Source organism: Epinephelus moara, chromosome 3, assembly GCF_006386435.1.
Source record: "Epinephelus moara isolate mb chromosome 3, YSFRI_EMoa_1.0, whole genome shotgun sequence".
Lineage (NCBI taxonomy): Eukaryota > Metazoa > Chordata > Actinopteri > Perciformes > Serranidae > Epinephelus > Epinephelus moara.
This window is the reverse complement of record NC_065508.1, coordinates 32,816,885-32,837,075: the sequence shown is the minus strand read 5'-3', so window position 1 is coordinate 32,837,075 and position 20,191 is coordinate 32,816,885. Positions and strand designations below refer to the sequence as shown.

Genomic DNA, 20,191 nt, shown 5'->3' with positions numbered 1-20,191 from the left:
ATGCCTAGAAATCATATTTCCAGCTCCTCTCTCAGCTGTGATCACATCCTTCTCTCAAATAATATGTCATTGTCTTTTCCCCCCTGTATTTATCTCTCTGATAATAACTTACTTTTACTCTGCAAAATATCTGTGCTGTCATGTCATCTCGTATTGAGTTGTGATCCTTTTAAAGACAAATGTTTGTATGTGCTTGCTGAAAACTGTATGATTAGTTTATGTCAAGCTTATAACCAAGCCAAAATATTTAACATATAAATAATTATGGGCCCTGAGACAAACTGTTATTCTCTGATGTACAGCAAGGTTGCAGGTAAGTGAAAGAGAGCTGCATAGTCAGGATGATGACGCAAATAGCACCTGAAAGACATATATAGAGTGGCATGCAGCTGATTCTAATCACAAGGTCACAGAGCAATTATCTTGAACATAGAAGCAGATTTTATAGAGAGGTCAAACTCTGTCAATAATGCCTTCAAACACCCATATGTCATCTCATTTTATGAACCAACAAACATAAAAGAAAATCGTAGAGTAAAATTCAGTAGAAAAATAGAAAGTAAAAAACCATGCATGCAATGCATATATTTAAATTTAAGTCAGCAGGACTTATTGCATAATTTGGACAATTTTTGACAACTAAATTTCTGTCTTCTGATTGCCAAGTTCTTCGGATGTATAAAACCACGTTGTTGGCAACCTCAAATTGTGTGTCCATCTCTCGATTACCATGTAAGTTATTCATATTCCTTTAGTCCGTAAGGGTTCTCAGATCAAAAGAATCATAAGGGTTTTTCATAAAAATTAATCCAAGTTGTGAATATTATTTTAACAGGATAAAGTGGAGTTGTGTCAGTACGTCAGGCACCATAATCCTTGAGCGCTGTCACTCACTCTCTCTCTGATGCACTTACTGTAAGAGCTAGATCAACTGAATGACTCATAATTGATATATTATCTGAAGCCTAATTTTTAAACAAGTAATATTCACATTGGTTTAAATAAACAATTTTATTGTATTTCCCATCTTTGCTGACCAACACTTTTGCGTGAAAGGAATTAAAGGCCTGTATATAAATAAATATAAATAAATACAAGCAAAGGTCTTGCAAAATGTTTTAAAGACAACTGAAAAAAAGAAAAAAATGTTTGTTGCTATTGTCCTCAACTGAGGCCATATCCACACGAAGACGGAACCGATTTTGTTTTTTAAAAGTTTTCCATAAACACAGAATCGTCTCAAGATATGTGTACGTAAACATGAAGCCACTGAAAACGCTGTAGTATATATGCAAGGCCTGTAAGTGGCGCTGCAACACTGCCACAAAGTACACCAAAAACAGAGAATAAGGAACGGAGCATGCGCATAAAACTGGTGCGATGTAAACAAACACGAAGAAGAAGATGGCGGAAAATACAAATGCCAGAGGACCCCACTTTGTATGGACTGACGACGTGGTAGAGCTGCTACTTAGGGTCACACCTTATTACAAAACTACAAAACTGCAGGAGAATGTTGACCAGCGCATGCGGGTTAAGGGAGAGGTGGGGTTATGGCATCATCATTTCAGAAAAGAGGCGTACTGTGTTGTAAATACGGAAACGCGAAGGTGGCGCCTTCAGATTTTTTCACTCTGGGACCAAAAGTTGCCGTATTTGGGCTCCTAAAACGCTGGTTCCGTGTTTACGAAAGGACTATACGATAAAAAACCTTTGTGGATACACCTAATCTCGTCTCCATGTGGACATGGCCTGAGTTAATGATAGTAGGTGTGGGTATGGCTTGTGTGTGGAACATCATCCCTTAATGTCAAATTCTACTTTCTATACATTTGATATTTGTCTTTGTTTATTCTTATTCTCTGTTTTGTGTTTGTCGGCTCTTAAAATACAGACATGGACCAGTATGGACGTTCCCTAATGAATAACCTCTCTAAGAACTCTATGTCTATGTTTATGTTGATTGTCCTGTCAGCTCACTGATTTGAATCACCTGTCTCACACACTATAAACTATATGTCACTGTGATTGCTTCAGCTTTTTTTTTTTTTTTTACTACAAGCGTAAATTGCAATTCGTGCTGAAACACTGACTGACTTAGAATGAGAAGGTGCATTGGAGTTGAGATTGAGGTGCTTTTCTCCTTTTCCTGGCATTCTCAGACTGACTATCAGAACCTGTGAGACTCAGCCATTTGAATATGCACACACTAACTATATTGCTGGAGCTTTGGTGGAACAAATGCAGTGGTAGGAGCTTGTGACTGACAGTTTTATGTGATAGAAGGAAACAAATGACCCGAGTCTGTTTACCTCTCCTCAATCTCCTATTCACAACCTCCCCCACAGAATTTCCACATTACCGCTGAGTAGAAACAAGCGTGCTAATAAAATGCACCCACTTCAGCTTTATTCACCCAGACGAGGAACAAATCCTGCATTTGGCATCCCGCATTAACCAACAATTTATATAATTAGACCCACAAGATGTATATTCATAGGCCACTAGTTGAGGCTATTGCAACTCCCTGAAGCAACATTTTAAGACAAAAACATGACCAGAATGATTGGATTCCACTGTCTGCTTGTGCAATGTGCTGGTGCTGAAATTTGGGGGGAAAAAATGAATTTCAGCTTCTCCTGACAGACACAAATAATAGATGCCAGCTGCATGAATGGGAGTGAAATGAGGTGCTGAGTGACAAGGTACTCCCTCTGGTTAGTTGGACAGCTATGGGGACAATTTACACCTCCATGTTCTCCAACAATCAGGCGCTGTGGTAAAAGTGACAGGAATGACAATGCCAGTTTCCATTTCCAAACCGCATGAATACACTTCATGCATATCTGGAAATGTTGCATCTTAAAATGACATTTGTTAGAGTGTGCAAGAGAAGGAAATCAACACAATAAACTGATGAAGTTTCACACTATAGGCTCCTACATTCTTTGCTCAACCCAATTGCAAGAAAAATGTTGGCATTGTACTCTGCTGTCAACCACGGTTGCATAACACTTACATGTTATAATGTAGCAAATACATGAAACTTTATGTTTTATGTTTTCTTATATTCTAAAAATTAAATTAAAATTAAATTTCATTGTACTGGTACAATGACTTATATTCTATTCAACAATGCTGTAGTTAATGTGTAGTTAGTTTTAGGCACCAAAACCAATTTGTTATAGTTAGAAAAAAATTATGTTTTGGCTTAAAGTACTCAGTTTTGAGGGCACAACCCCATCAGCTCGTTAAAAAGACAACTGCTTTTCATGACACTATCCCTGCTTAAAAACAGATGGGCCACTAAAAAACACCCGCATTTGGGGGCTGAAAGGTTGCTGGAAAAACCACCATGGATCATGAAAGTAAACCCATGTTTGGGCGCTGAAAACAGTGACGGTCCCCAAGAAACACTTACATCTGTGGGCTAAAAAGATGCTGCCTCCAGATGCCACAGGACACAAAAACATGCAAGTTTGGGGTCTAAAATGCTGCTGGATAAACAAACATGGATCGCTAAAAGACATCCAGTTTGGGTCTAAAAAGCTGCAGGAAAACATGCCATGGATTGCTACAAGACACCCACATTTAGGGGCCAAAGAATCTCTGGAAAAACAGTCATAAGACACTAAAAACACCCATGTTTGGAGTCTGAAAAGCCACTAGAAAAACAACCATGGATTGCTAAAAAGCACCCAGTCTGGGGGCTGAAATAAGTGATGGGTCCTGAAGAAACACTCATATAAAAACTGCAGGAAAAAAAGCCATGGGTCACCAAAAAACACTCACATATGGGGGCTCTACTTTAGAAACAGTGATATAATATAAAAACATTATGTGCAAATGTATTTGTGGTTTGCAGAAACATACAATGCCAACACTTTCTATATTTTCATAACATCTTTTGTGAGTCATACTCAGCACTTCTGGATAAGATGGCCCTTGCACACACTTAGTGACTGCACAGAATGACAGAAAATGACAATTTGTATTAACACTGAGTAGTCATGCCACAATAGTTGTCACAGTAAAACATGGGTGATGTCCACAGAGGAACACCACAGCCAAATTGTTTGCATCTTCTTCTATCGCCACATATCACACTTCACTGCTATTCAAGCTCCATCCTCCACCTGCTGCTCATGTCAACAAGGCTATCCCCCTTATCATTGCACTGTATTTCACCTTATCTCCTCCCAAAGGTCTCCCTGCATTTAGACTACCCTAGAAGGAGAGATGTGGTACTGTCAGTTGGCAATCTTACTGTGTGATTACCTCCAGTCTCTGCATTTCATCGGACTTGACAAAAAAATACAGCACCTGCTGCTCCGTTTTTGCTTTATGCTCTACAGGTTTAGCCATTTTCTAGAGGGTTTTCACCTGGGTTCATTTTTTCACACTGTCATGAATTCTACTCGCCTTTACAGTGGCATATCTTAATAACTCCACAACCTTTATTCTTTAGCTTTAGCTTTAACTAATCTGGTAGAGCTCATATTTTTGCACATGATGAAATCTGATTTCAGTTCTTCATTATCTTTCAGAAATCAAAGCATCTCAAGACTGAGCCCATGCTTCTCTGTGTCTCATCTTCATCATGGAGAGATCACAGAGTTAAAATCTGTCTTCACACTTTCCACTGAGTGTTTGGTCTCAGATCTCTCTTTTTTTATGCAAAATATTTTGGCTCTGCCATCCCACACGATGCAAAGCCAGCAATGCAGCCATACCCGAAAACATCAGATTTAAAGTTGACAGCGCTGGCAAATTGTTCGCTTGCCTACTTGACACCTACTTGTAACCTTTTCTCCTGTCTGGGTTCCTAAATCGTGTCCCCAGTCGTTCGAACTCATCAAAGATGCTGCAGTCAGCCTCGGTTTTAAATTTTCCCACTGACCCCATCTATTCACTCCACTGTCGGCTTTAAGAGCTTTTTTAAAAATCCTGGTAACAACACAAAAGAGTGCCAAACACACAGTGCCTCTAGTCAAGACTTACACAGCACTCTGTGGTGAGTCACTACAGGTCACTCAGCTGCCTTCTCTGTAGCAACCTGGCAATCAGTCCACCCAAATGTCATCCCACCTGGCTCCTTTAATGGTTTCCCCTCCAGACAGGAAAGCAGTCACACCTTGTGCTGTGTTGCAAACTGATTTTAATCATCTGAAGGCATATTTTTAATATGCCCCCTGTGTTTGTCAGTTCATCTTCTCCTTCCATTTTAGAGTAACATTATTGTTTATCAGACTCCTGTCAGGGTACTACAGTTTCATTGAGCAGTTTCATATAGGAACTATTTTCCTTCTACTGAACTAAAGCAGACAACTGTATCACCATGCAGAAGGAAGAGTGCATCTACTCATGGATGAAAGGCTCATGCTCGTGACAATGAGAGATGTAAACATTAATAGCAAGCTAAAACATTAGCTAGCTTAGCATTGCTAGGTGAGCCAGCAGTAGAGGCACACCTCCTTGTGCGCACTCATATGGTTGGCAGGTGTTGTTCAGTATAAAAAAAAGTTCCTACATTATGAAACTGCTCACAACAAGGTCTGTGGATCATCTTGAGTGACTGAGTCATAATTTCCTGAAAAAGACTTTGCTTATGAGATTTTTAAATGTGTTTTTTGGCACTTTGCTCACCACAAGCTGAGTGCCATCCAGTTCCATTATACTGGAGAGAAGGCAGATGTCTCTGCAGACGATATCTCCAACACTTGGCAACTCACATCAAAATAAATGAGATCGATTAATAGCACTACAGGTAAGAGGGAAAATATGTTTTTTTTTATTTTGGGGTGAACTGTCCCTTTAAGACAATGACATTGAAATTCAGCTTTGGTGACAGTCACTCTACTGCTGTATGAGGCTATAAATGTGAGCATGAAATAGGCAACCAGCCAGACAATTAAAATCAATATTGGCACAACTCATTGATCAATTTTGAAAAATTACCAGCTGAACTACTTTGACTCTTGTCCTGGTCTGTAATTGGCCGGAGCCTGAATGACTAACTAAGACTAATGTGAGCCGTGAACGACTAATAGCCAAAGTGATGTCAAAATGGTGATGTGTGAGAATGTAAGACCGGCTTTTAACATAGTTAATGCTCAAGGGTAAGGATGCACAAAGCCCATTTCAAAACAATTTAAAGGCAATGCTTGAGAGTTGTCCTATTCGATTAAATGTCTCCTTCATTGACGTGACTTGGGTGTTTGCAAAGTTCAAGGGATCTGTTTTGAAAAAGGACTTTTAAAAGAATTTCAGAGAGCTCCTCTGCATACCAATGGCACCAGCTCAGTTCTGCAGATGAGGGGATGACAGCTGTGTTTTGTGCAAGCCTCCAGGCGTTTTGTCACCTTCACTGACCTGTCAAGTCAAGTCTGAAGAACCCGACAAATATCCAGTAACTCTAACAGAATGGAAATTGCTTTCAATGTCAAGCTTTCAAAAGGCAACTTTCTACATCTATTCCTACACGTATTTGACATTTGAATTGTTCTACTCAGCAGAAAAAAAAAGGGATCTCTCTTCAAATAAAAAACATCATTTATTTTCCAGGCACCTTCCCCAGCACAAGCAGACTTGCAAATGACTTGTAATGTTCAAAGTGTCCACAAGAGGACACTATAAACCCAGTATGTCCTATCTTAAAAGTCTGATCCTGCTCAGTAAACTGACAAAAGCATTACCACTGTCAAACAGACTTTCCTCACTGTGTTGAAATGTACAGCTATTTCTGGAAATAATACACTCTGAATGCTAAAATCCACATGTGAATCATTTACCTTGTTGTGTTCCACAGGTGGGGATATCAGCTGTAACCTCTTGTCTCCTGCTCTCGCTCGAGCCATGCTCCATGCTAATTAGCAAAGAGCCAGCCCTCCTGTTTGGCCTAAATTAATTAATCAGTCCTCATTATGCACACTGCTCCACTGTAATTGCCAGCACAGGCACAGTGATGAATGATAATACTGAAAACATTCTCATTAATGTGGAAAAGTGTGTGCCCACCCTTATAATGAGACAGCTCTCATCCGCAAGAGCCTTTTGTCACCTCAACGCGTGTAACACGCACACACAAACACACAAATTCCATGTTGACCCAGCCTTCAGGAATGCTTCTCAAGATGAGCCGACCAGACATGAGGGTAATGGGAGGGTCTGCAGGGATCAGACAAGCTGTGGGTTTCTATTGCCATGAAGGCCATGCATGACCAACCTTGAGATAAACTAGAGCTGGCCGCAGCACCATTAATTTGCAGCGAGCAGCCTCATGTGGCTCGGATTAAAACAAATATACGGCTGATGCAATTTAAAAAGAGATCCCTGAATGAAAATCAGTTTACCTCAAATCAAACTTGTTTACTTCTGAAAGGAGGGGAAAAAAATCCTCTCTGATCTTTTTTTACCCTAGGTGGCCTGGTTGACTTTCAACATCAGACATTAATCACTGAGTCTTAATCTGCAACTAAAGAAGAGGGAGGCAAGCAGGGTCACGCAAACCCTTGCTGTATTCAGACGTTGTGTATTATTGGTATCTTCTGATGCTATTATTCCCTTTGATCTGTGGATCATGTTTGAGTGATGGCCCATATCTCAGGTCCTGTAAGCCTAAGAGATAATGTTTGGGGCATTATGTGTATTGTGGCCATGGAAAGGCATACAACCTGAGCCCGTACAGAAACCATCCATATTTCCACCACAGCTGTGAGAGAATCCCTGGAGCTATTTGTAGCAACATCTAAAAAATGACTGAATACTGTCTTGCAGTACAACGTGTTCTGATTGTACTCTGTCGTAACTATAATAAATCTGTAGTCATATCAGTATTATTTCCTGTGTCTTTGCAGTGCAAATACAGGCACTCATTTTGAAATATCCAGGTTGATCCTGCTGATACTGGTAATCAAGACAGCTAAAAATCAGTACAATCATGGTTTTGGACTGTGACCACCTCACTGTGATCACTGAAGGTAGTGCAGCTTCTGCCCAAATAGTGTCCAGATTGAAGTAAACAGGAAGTACTCTGTCTTTTCTTGTGTTTTTACAACTCAGCAGATAGAATAGAATACCAATTTAGAATATCAAACAAACAAACAAACAAACAAAAAAAACGCTGTTGCACCACCACACCAATGAGAATGCTTGTCGATCTTTTTTTTTTATTATTCACCCTTTAAAAACAACAAAAACAAAAAATCCCCTCTGCACTTATCCTCAAAAAAGATATGTGTAATAAAAATGTTCATTTTACTTTAATGGAAAAATATATTTTTTGCTGCCTAAAAAAAGAAAAAAGAAAAACAGCATCCAGACCTCATGTCATAATTAAACCTTTCAGTGTCACAATTTCATCAACTGTTCAGAATGTATATAAATTCTTACAGCAAGAATGAATAAATTATAAATATGGACCGTTTCATTGCTATTCTGTTGCTAGGGCAACAACTGTGGTCCCTGTTTACTTCCTGTCAGCTTCTGCATTAACATACATTCAAACAGGAAATACAAAGGGACCCATTTAGAATGTTAATGTTGTCCTGTTTGAAACGGACTATAGAAAAAGAGGTAAAAGATTAAAGGTAACAAATGCCTACATGCATAGATGTTCTCTATGGCTAATAGCTAACAATATTCTCAGTTTCAGATTCATCTGTGACTCAATTTTTCTCCAACCTTGGGCAGTTTTCCCGTCGGTTTAATTCTAACCTCGCTATGCCCTCTTTGTGTTCAAGTGCTCCAGGCAATAACACAAATCATTTATGTTGTAGTTGTGCTTCCTATAGGATGCATGTTTGTGGAAATATTGTGGGAATCACTTAAACCAGGCAAACAGATGAATCCATATGAGATGAGCAAATAATAATACAGATTTTCATGCACACTTGGATAGTTTGGTTTTCAAAGAAATATTTAGTGAAGAAATATCCAGGAAATGTGATAATTTACAATTTGTTTCTGAGCAATAACTTGGATGAGATGTGGTGTATGTGTGGTGGGGGCGGACATTCATATACAGTGCAAGTGAAGGAGAAACAGTGTGTGCCTGTATGTGCATGTCTATTTTGACATCTGTGTGCACGTGTGTTGAATGTGTGTTGAATTACAGTTGGGAAGGCTCTATAAGTGGCTCAGGGTAGTTCACTGCCAGAGCATATTCATTTCAAAGCCAACTCTGAGACACACACCAGGGAAGTGGGAGCAGGGAGGCTTACTGGCTAATCTGGTCAGAGAGCGAGCTGGAAGCTACACAGAATTCTTAATGTAGCGGATGAAAAAAAAAAATCTAATTAGTGACTGCAACCACAGAAACACTTCCCCATGTGCGTGTCGTAGTGCGTCTGTGCAACTGTGAGAGGAGATGAGAAAAGAAACTGAGCGTGCGTGTGTTTGTGTCCAGGGATTGAGTGTTTAACATCTCGAGGTCAATCTGACCTCCTCTCTGACCTTCCTGTGTGATGTCTACTCTTACACCTGAGTGCAGTCTCTTACACTTGGATGTCAAGCATGATCCTCTTGTCCTCTTCCACATGGATACCCCAGATGCAGTCCTGGCCCTTGTCATAGGCCTCAGGCCAATTAGGAGACAGCACCACACCGGCAGAGTCTGTGATCTCCCCACTGCACACCGCTACAACACACAAACACCTCAGGTTGACATTGAGAAACAAATATATGCAGTGTAACAACATTTTGAAGGTACGATAACTGTCTCTCAAATGGCGCCTAAAGGAATGAAAACAGAAGGGGGGAGGGGGTGGTCGACTGACTGACTGAAACTTGAAACCATTTTTTTAATGCAAGTGTGTGTAAAAAGGAGATGTGCAGGTAAGTTCGGCTGCATTTTTTTTTCAATCCCGTTGATAGGCAAATGTACATAATATGATATCCATCAGTTTTTATACCATGGTACATTGCGAGACCAGTTTATCACTGCAACCCTAATGTCAAGCAACCCAATTGCCTGAAAAAATATTGCCATTGTACATTTCTGCAAAACACAGATGTATTACATATGCATGGTATTATGTAGCAAATACATTGAAACTTTACGTTTTATTAAAGTTGTAGTTAACATGGGTAGGTTTAAGCACAAAAACCACTTGGTTATGGTTAGGAAAAGATCATGTTTTGCCTTGAAATACTCACTTTTGAGGGCCCATTCCCTGCAGGACATGCTGTGATGTCTGTAGAAAACATCCCACATTTGGGAGCTAAAAAGCTGCAGAAAATACAGCAATGAGTCTCATGTTTGGGGGCTGAAAAGCTGCTGGAAACACAGCCACCGGTTGCTAGAAATCACCCACATTTGAGGCTAAAAAGCTGCTACAAAGCCAAGGGTCACTAATGAAAAAAACTCACGTTTAGTGGCTGAAAAGCTAGAAACACAGCAATGACTCCCTTAGAAACAACCCGTTTTGTTGTATGTTGGTCTCCAACAGTGGTCTGCAGTGGTTTGCAGCTTGGCAGGCATCTAACCTTGGTGTAACACCATCCAACATCCCCTCCAACTCCTGATGACAAGGTCAGCTCATATACTGTGTCACTTTAGAAATAATACTGTAAATTTGAAACATGGAAATATACTGTATTTGTGGTTTGCAGAAATGTACAATTCCAAAATTTCCTTCTGGGGACTGGGCTGTTTCAAGATCCCAAATTTTTTTAATTACAATTAATTTAACAGGTAAATTAGAAAGCAAAATATCCAGTCATGCTATTTGTGTTGCGCACGTAACATGGTCAGAGTAACTAAAACTATGCTGATACATGAACTAGCTTCACAGGATGGAACCATGGTCTTAATGCTTAATAAAACACAGCTGAAATCGAGTGTGCAGGCTCCTTGACATGAACCTTATAAAACTGCATACTATCGCCGAACCACTTGATGACCATGACCCAGAGGGGCAGAAATTAAATTTTCTCATATCTAGCTTTACAAGAGAGCTTTTCAATTTTCCTGTTTGGCAGGACGACCATGCAGGCAACAAACACCGAGAGTAAGGTCAGCGTGTCATGTGTGGGAAGAGAGTGTGAGAGAGAAAGGGAGGAGAAGGGAAGGGCTCAGGGATAGCTATTTAGTATGGTGCGCAGTTTGTGCAGTATGGTGGTGTTCATCTTAGGCCAACTATTGTATGCCTTTTTTAATCTTAAGCACTTCTAAAGTGTGCCCTGCAAGCACACATATCAAAGTAAGTCATTGTTACAGTTTTAAGAGGAAATTTATCATGGATCAGAGGAAAGCAGCTTAGGAAGATATGGTTAACTGCCAGTGGTCTTTAATGTCTGAATAAAGAGACTTTACTAACTCCTGCAATGATCAAGCAGACAATAAAAGCCTTGGGTCCTCAGGTCAGTTATATCTGCCTCTAAGTTCTGCTCCAGAGGAAGCACATTTTTTAAAAAGATTTCATATCGCACAATTACTCGATGAAATGTGTTGACTCACCCCTACAAGCTGGCTCGGTCTCATTCCACTGTGGGTTTTGTGCATCCACACACTCAATCACTACGGAGCCTTGCTCCAGCGTGTAGCCAGGGTCACATGAGAATTCAACAACTGCGCCCACGCTGTAGGTGGAGTCACTGCTGCTGAAGTTGCCGTACTTCACAAAGGGCTCGTAGCACATGCCCTTCGCAAAAGCTGCGCGCACAAAAATACATGGCATCAAACATAAATGACAAGGTACAACATACTGTTAGCAATCTCTGCACGATCAACCTGCCTTCATATCTGATGGCTGCACCGGTGGAGGTCATTGTCCCATCTGTTGTGAACTCTACAAACAAGTAACGTCCGGTACTGAGCACACCCTCATTGGGCAAATATTCCACTTCATAGGAGTCGTACACAGGGGGAGAGTCTATGTTGTTGCCATTCTTAATCAGCAGCCTAAAAAACACACAGAGAAAGAAGACAGTTTAAAATAGATGTAAGTGAGCCTTGAAAGGTAAGAGAAGCATAAAAAAGAAGTTACAAGCCATCCCAGAGCTGCTCACTGTTCCAGTTGTGGCTGTAATAACTTTGTGATAACATTCTCCCCCACTCCATAATGAGGTGAATGGCCATGTGTGACGATAGCCATGTGGATCAGTAGTTACTGAATAAAAATGTAATGGAATTGCTGTTTCCTACCTCTCACTACCCTCTGTAGTCCCTTCAATTCGTTCACTCGATAGAACACTGTTAAAGGATTATAATGATAAAAGGTCCTTTCAAATTCATCTGTCGCTCCCTAAAGATTTTGGTTATTTATAGCCTTTGAGGGTTTTAATGGTCTATCCACAGGCATACTGCTATTCAGAAAACGAGTTTAAAGCTCAGTGCCATCTATTAGCTGAAGACACACACAAACAATCACACTGCACGCACTCGCTCTCAACGTGTGATTGATTTTAACAGCGTGCATACACCACCTGTCATCATCTTCTGCCAGAGCCACCTTCTCAAAGTGAATGTGAAGCCGGTGGCCTTCAGGGGCCTCCAGGACCCAGTGGCACGTCAGATTGTTGCTGTAGTTGCCAGGGAAACCAGGAGAGACAATTCTACCATAGGTGGCATTTTTTATCATCCCCCCACAGGATGCTATACGAGAAGAGAGACAATGAGAGAAAATAAGAAGAAGACAAAGAGTTAGAGAGACAGGATGAGAAAAGTAATGACACCAGGGGGGGTTTTGGAGGAAAGTCCCTATCTGAGCATAGATTGCATCAATATCCAGTGGATTGTGGCCGGACTATACTGGGCAGCTCACCTGGGTCTAAGAGTGTGTGACTGTGTGTGATGGACTTGTAAAGAGAGCAGCAAAACAGCAGCAGTAACACTATCAGTTCAGACCAGCTGCAGGCAGACATGGAGAAAGGCTGGAACTGGCAGATGAGCCTTTACCAGCAGGAGAAGGAGAGTCATGCAGCCCAGTTCTAATTAAGGCAGCCAGGTCCAATGGCCTTGTTTTGCCCCGTCTCCAAAGAATAGCTCCCCATGCTGCTAATCACATGCAAACACACTCATTTGGCCTCAGAGTGTAACTAATCAACTCGGTGGGTGACAACCAAGTGAAAGCTTTTGTTAATCAAAATCATCTGCGTTCTAAGTGGAAAGCTGAAAAGGGCTTACAGTACACCTGCGATATTTAAGTTTTGTTTAATTTGCACATTTTAATTGTAAAAACTTATGTCACGTTTTAACAAAACTGATTTAACAAAGTTTCTCGGAAAACATTTGAACAAATTTAATTACAATTGCAAGTTCGCTTTAGAAGTCTGCCCTCCAGTCAGTGTTAAAAACCAGAAGGTAATTGGGTACAAATTAAATCTCAAACAAAAGGTTGGCTAGCATCCCAATTAACCTGAAGGTAGAAGCACCTACAGTTCTACAGATTTAGTTTTGTATAATTACATTTTTGAGCTGTTTTGTTGTTGCAGTTCAGTGAGGAGTCCGCAGTACCTCTCTGCCCTGAACTGCTTCTACTGTTAATGAGCAAACACGTGTCTGGCAAAGAACCAGTTGGCCTTACCCACACATCGGGGCTCCTTTCCACTCCAGTAAGGCGTGGTTGCATTGCGACAGGTGAGCATTTTTGGGCCTTGCAACTTGTAGCCGGTGAAACAGCGGAAGTAGGCTTCTCCGCCGGCGTGGAGGTGCGTCACTGAAACTTCTCCGCCAGCAGGCTCTTTGGGGAATGCACAGCTCAGCACAAAGGCTGGAGAGGAAAGAGTCAGAGATGGAGAGAATGGGAGAAAGTTTAATTAAATATAATGTGAGTATTTCTTTTCACACTGACCAGGCATAAAAATCCTTGAACTGAGTCTCACAGAAATATAATCAACGCAACCTCTTTACAATGTATTTGCTGTTTTTGCCTTCAATGATAGGACAACCATAGATTGACAGGAAAGGTGGGAGAGAGAAGGGGGATGACATGCAGCAAACAGCCACTGAGGCCAGCACAAACGACTTAAAGCGTATATGAAGCGCAGACTCTACCCGGCAGGTTAGAGGTAACCCCAATGGTCCCAGTTTCAAACACGCCATTAACGTTGTGAAACGCTTAAAGTTCAGTCACATTTAGGGAAAGAAATTATTAGTACATTAGATTCAGTATGCCAAAAATACCAGGATTTTTTACTGTATACGGTCCTATTTTGCAGTATGCAAGCCAGCATGCTTTTCTGGTATCGGACCCACAATCCTTTGCACAGTGGAAGATACATCACATTGACTAAGCAGCAAACAGATAACAGATCGTTACAGCTGACAGAGGCCCCAGTGGCCGAAATTAGTCAATCACAAACAACGTATGCAGTTAAAACTACCTACATTGCAAAGTAACAACAGCAGAGCTCTCCGGGTTGACCCCCTTCTCTGTCAAGCTTGGCCAATGGAATTTTTCCAAATCGCATACTTTTCCTTCTGACTTAAAATTTTGCACTATGGACTGGGATGGATAAAGTTCAATGCGCAATGTCATGACAAAGTACTATGTTCCAAATGTATGCATACTCCATGCAACAGTACGTACTTTGAAAGGGCAGCTGCATTACGTACTGAAAGCAAAAAAAAAAAAAAAAAGAATTTGTATGCGATTCGTAATGAGCATTGGCTGAAAGTCTATGTTTGTTCGGCCCATCCACCACCATCCCTCCCGCTCAGTCTTTATACTTAGTTCATGTGTCCACACAACAAAAGATCCTCATTGACTTTGCATTGACATAATTTTTATCTTGCCAGCATGTAATTTGAACACTTTTTGTGCCCACCACCACATGATTTTTTGTCAAGATTTTTTGTTCATTTCATTATTTCTCTGAGACCCTGTTGAATATTCAGTGACTTATTTCGAAAGAGGATAAATGTGCTTATTTCGTTCTGCCAATGTAATGCCAGTAAAGTATTCAATGTGTGACTGTTGCTGTGGTCTGTCCAGTGTGTAAGCTGCTATGTGGAAGAGGTCACAGAGTAGTGATGGTTTAGAAAATGAGCATGTTATTGCTATAATGCAATTTAATCATATCCAATTATATCTGCTCATTTTCAGCTCTGTAATGAAAGTGCTAATAACTGCATGTATATCCGGATGATGAAACACTTTATCAAGAGACCCGCTTGGTCTGACTTTTATCACAATTTTAAATAATTTGCCAGCGTCCAGTGACCTGAGGGAGATTTTCAGTGTAGACACTGAAAGTTTTTAGATGCATAATTTCATGCTCATGTTTCATTCGGAACAAAAGTCCAATTCTCGCCAAAACAAGCAGCCAACAATGTTAACTGGCTCCACAACATAATCCTCTGTGTCCTGCATTGTGTATAACCCCTGCTGTTTTGTTACATTGTTGACCATGTTGTCTCTCCTCCAAACCATCAGTGAGCACCCGAACACATTTAGATATAAATGGTGAAAAAACAAATTATTTTTTCCATTCCCGCTTCTCTCTCTCTCTTTCTCCACACATACACACACACACACACGCAATTAGATGCTATAACCAACCTTCAACTTTGTTTATAAACAACCCCAGCTCTTAATTTATTGCAGTTTACCAGTTCATGCAGTATGCAAATGTACAGAGACATGTTCGCAGCACTACAGTAATTAACATCACTGTGTGGTGCGCTGTAGAGCCACTGCAAACACTTTGACAAATGGAAATGCTGCTGATCAGTCGAACATCATGCGCCTGTAATGCGATAGCTGGAAGAGGAATTGCCTCTGTAGTGGTTGTCAAAGAGTCGTGATTCCAGCAGGGTAAGATCAATGTTCCTGGACTTGCTTTGCATTGTTGTCCTGTCCTTGTTTTTGAATAAATGGTGTAGGATGGGATGGAGTTCACATGGATAATGGAGTGAGCTAACCAAGTCTGTAATGGAAGCTATTAAACAGCCTTCTCTTCCTGTCTAACAGCTGCACTGTTCTACCTCATTAGTGTAGGCACTTTAATGACCAGACTAAAACTTTTAAACTTCTGGAAATGTGTGAACAACAAAACAAGCAACATAATTGGACCCCGCTATGGCTTGTGTTACGATCACAGTGTGATTGTGGGCCGGGGAAAATTACAGAAAGCTTTTAAAAGCTGCAACTTTACTCAAACTTTTGCAAGTTGCACGTCATGTTTCAGCTTAATGGAGTGAATGCAAAGCCTTAATAAGCGCTAATAGAGAGAGAAAACAACAAGCGAAAGGGCAGAGTGAAAGACCTGTCTGCGCTGAAATTGTACTTGGAGTCTTAAAAGCAATTATGATAATAATCAGGCATGGGCTATGTAGTGTAAACACCTTAATCCACTTACGTTAATATGATTAAAGTTATTTGTTGTTTACAGAATTAAGACATGGACTACAGCAATTTTCAGCTGCATAGTTGAACGGTTGTTTGGTGTGAGCCTGTCTTTAGAAATGTGCTCAAGTGCGACATGTTTCTATTTTATTTTATTTTTTTGCTTGATTTTTATCAAATGAAACATCACAGGACTTTTTTGGTACAGTGGTTTAAAACTTCCCTGACCCAATCTAAATTGTCCTGATAAAGTAATCACCAACCATTTAAAGATCTGACACAGGATCAACGATAAAACAGATAAACAACATCACCCGTTTAGAGCCGGAGCAACAGCCACATGTAAAAAAGAGACAGCTGACACTTGATAGAAACACACATGAATACTTTAATATATATTTGGCCACTGAGGTCTGAGGAGATGCAGGGCAAGTGGAGGCTAAACAGCACAAAAAAGATTCTTCAGACACTCTGCAGCGGGCTGGATTTGAAGTGCTTTCATTCAGGCTTCATTGTGGATGAAAAACAACACTTTAGTGATGTTTCTAGTATTACCTTGAAGCTAAATTGGATATTCAAAAATGTTATTCTATCAATCTTTGAACCTGAACTCGAGGGAAAACAGCCCTAAATGCATAATGGCCATAAAGGCTTGTAAAACTGCCCCCATCCACTATGTTTTAATCTACTGACTACTTTTTCTTTCACGCAAGCCGTGGTTTCTACCGTAATGAAACAGGCCTTTCTTTTGCACTAAATCAGTGAGCCACAGGGACGAGGTACGTTGCCCCTGGGTCATCCATTCAATTCATAGTTTATCACCAGCTCCAATGAACCTAGTTATTGCCATTATCATAGCAGCATTTACATCCCTATTGAGCATGCAGCGGGAGAGCCGGAGGCAAAAATTGTGGAGCCAATTCCCGAAGTATTAAATTACGCGCGGCCTCCATTCCAGTAGATGTGGTGCTGGGCCATAAAGTCTGATTGTTTTGCCATTACAAATAATAGATCCACAGTGCAGACAGCCAGGAAGATTAGCTGATAGTACTGTAGGGCCACAGGAAACAGATATGTCTTTAGTTATTGTTTCCTTGTCGGGGAAAGGGAAGAGTCACATTGGTAATATTCAGGTGAACCCTGTTTCACAGCATGACTAGCATTTTAGATCGCGGCCCAATCCCATGTCTTAGTTTTACTCCCACCCCTCGTTTTCCAGTGCCCCGTTGCCCTTCAGAACAGAGTTACAAGGGGTAGTGGTTAAAATCTTCCTTTTTAAATGGTAAAACCCTTAAGGACCCTGATACATCCTGAGTAGTCGTCAGTGGCATTTGCGGACTCAACTGTGGCAATAATGGTACAGTCACAATGATATTAGCAATTTATCTGATGGAGATAAAAAAGCATGCGCGTTCACGATTTGTTCACACCGGAAGTTTTACACTATCAATCAATTAAACAAGTCATTAAATTAAAAAGAACCCTACCTCATTACCAGGCCCCTAGCGGTGTTCTGTGGGCTAACGTTAGCAACCCATGCTGCTACCCTGCACCAATATTAGAGGTGTGGTTACAAGCTAAAGACAACTAAAGTCTTTTCAGTGCGTTACAGACATTGGTGACACAATGTCCAAGATGCACCCTCTCCTACCAAACATCAAGCACAGGACCAAAACTGTCAGATGCTGTGCATATTAAATAGAGATTGTATCACATTTCTCCTCAATAATGAGAGGCAGAATGGGTTGATGGCGACACGGACCATACATTATTCATGAGATTAGACAGACTATAACATCTACATAAAAGAAAATTTTACTAATAAAATGAAAAGACCAAGATCTGGATCCCACATGACCTGATTGAAGCCTGGGGGAAATATTGAGAAATCACAGCCCGAGCCAGCCTGAATGCGATGGGTCAGGTCAGGCCAGTCCCAGTCCGGCTCGTGTGCAGCCATCTTGCAGATGATTTTTCTCAACACTAAGTCTAAAGTGTGCCACTGAAAAACCTTTGTTAGCCCTAACCCTTCACCCTACCCCTCCTCCCCAACAAGAATCGGGACACCCTACCCCTGTGTGAAGACACAAAACAGATAGGTAAGCGCTAAGTGGTAGGGGGTGTACTGGGATTGAGCCCAAATGAAAAAAAGGTGTCCACTACAGACAGGAAGTTGCATTGTCCACTGGTATATGCTTTGTGAATCATGGAGAACCGATCTTAACAAAACAAGACCGTGGTTATGACCACTCTGATAAATTCCTTTTTTAAATGGTGATAAGTCGACACTTTCTCAAAGTATAAAACATGTCTTAAACACTCATCTTGTTACTGTCAAATATAATTTACTGTCAGATAGATAAGGTGTCCAAGAGTAAAGACAAAGTGTGAAAATGATGCATCATCCCACTGCGTTTCTGTTTCTTTCAAAATCACACTATTTAGATGAAGGGGGGCATCAAAGGTCAAAACAAGGAGATATTACTGACATAAATGCTATAATGTCGCACAAACAACACTTTATAGCTGACATGTATTGCTACTTTGTTTAATATCGTTTTAAAATAGGTGTCCATAAAAAAATAAGTAAGGGAAAAAATAGATAAAAGCCTTTGAGATTTAAATGGCACAGTTTGAAGTTAGAAAGCTGTTTTTTTATGTGTAGCTTGTCATAACCAATATATAATCACCAGGCATCTGAACACAGGCTAAATGTTTTTGGTTTTTTTCACTTTATTTTTGTCATTTCTCCGTACTCATTCACAAGAGTTCAAAAGGGAACATTTCCTGTCGTGCTTCCTGTCTTTTTCTCTCTCTTATCAGTGCAACAGCGATGGTTTTGTCCTGGCTTTGTGAATATAAAGTGTTTCTGTTTATATTGCTTCTTGCCCTTTCTCACCTATCTGAAATTCAAATTTTTTTTGTCAACAAATATGGAACCCCAAATCTGTATTTTGGATCCAATAATTAGTTACAGTTCCCTCAGCCCCAGTCAAAAGTTGTTCAACTTTCAGAAATCGTTTAAAGAAAGTAAACACTTGGTGCGACTCCTGCATTCACTCACACACTCCTCTCATTAATGAGCCTTATTCTGCTGTATGCACAGTTTTCATGTGCCAAATTGACAATGCCACTCCTCAACAAATAATGGACAACTATTGTTGACTCGGGCACAATGAGATGAGGTGAGGAAGCCAGTAAAACTAAGTTATCCGCCGTATTTGGACAAACAAATAAAATGAATTTCCATTTAGGCCTAATAAACGGCTGCTCTGTTGTATTTCACGTGTTGCCTGAATCCCTTCAGGTAGGGAGCCGGAATGAGATCAAACTTGGCAAAGTGAGGGCAGGAGATAATGAAATAGGGGGGCAGAAAACAGAACACAAATAATGAATCTAGTGTCGACTGTTATTATTATATTTCACGACAGTGTATTTGGAGTGTTATCCACAATGTGTTTCATCAACATTTTGAGAGCAAAATGTGTTTCCAAGGAGAGAAAATCTTTTGCTGATGAATACTCATCTCTATTCAGTGGTTGTTCTGTTGGAGATGATTGCAGTCCTGCAGTTAGTAGGTGACTTGTAGGAAAGTGTGACTCTCACTGTATCCAAGCCTCGTGTTCTGGCTGTGCACCAAAGCATTACCTTTTACAGAAAGATCAATATTGTTGTCTCTGGGAAAGTGATTCAGTTGTAGAAAGCCACACCATAGTTCTGCCATGATATGGTCTATTGATATTTATGCGGTTGGGTTAAAAACTCGATTTTAATGGTCATTTACTCAATAAAGGCTATTAAAGAGAAATAACTTTGGACTAGAGGCGGCATCTCATCAATGCTACTGAGAAGTTGTAGCAAATGGTGGATCTCTGCCAGTGGCAGAGGTCCTCTGGCCATCT

General features: G+C 40.5%; 1 protein-coding gene across 3 annotated transcripts in view; it reads right to left on the bottom strand.

Moving 5' to 3' along the window:
- LOC126388280 (seizure protein 6 homolog) overlaps positions 1-20,191 on the bottom strand; it is a 116,945-nt gene that overhangs the window by 10,309 nt on the left and 86,445 nt on the right. For all 3 annotated transcript variants that reach the window (XM_050041307.1, XM_050041308.1, XM_050041306.1), the window contains exons 5-9: positions 13,527-13,712; positions 12,427-12,595; positions 11,736-11,902; positions 11,459-11,653; positions 9,499-9,637 (exon numbers count right to left, since the gene is read on the bottom strand). In XM_050041307.1, the coding sequence (XP_049897264.1) occupies positions 9,499-9,637; positions 11,459-11,653; positions 11,736-11,902; positions 12,427-12,595; positions 13,527-13,712 (856 nt within the window). The remainder of the gene's footprint in view (positions 1-9,498; positions 9,638-11,458; positions 11,654-11,735; positions 11,903-12,426; positions 12,596-13,526; positions 13,713-20,191) is intronic.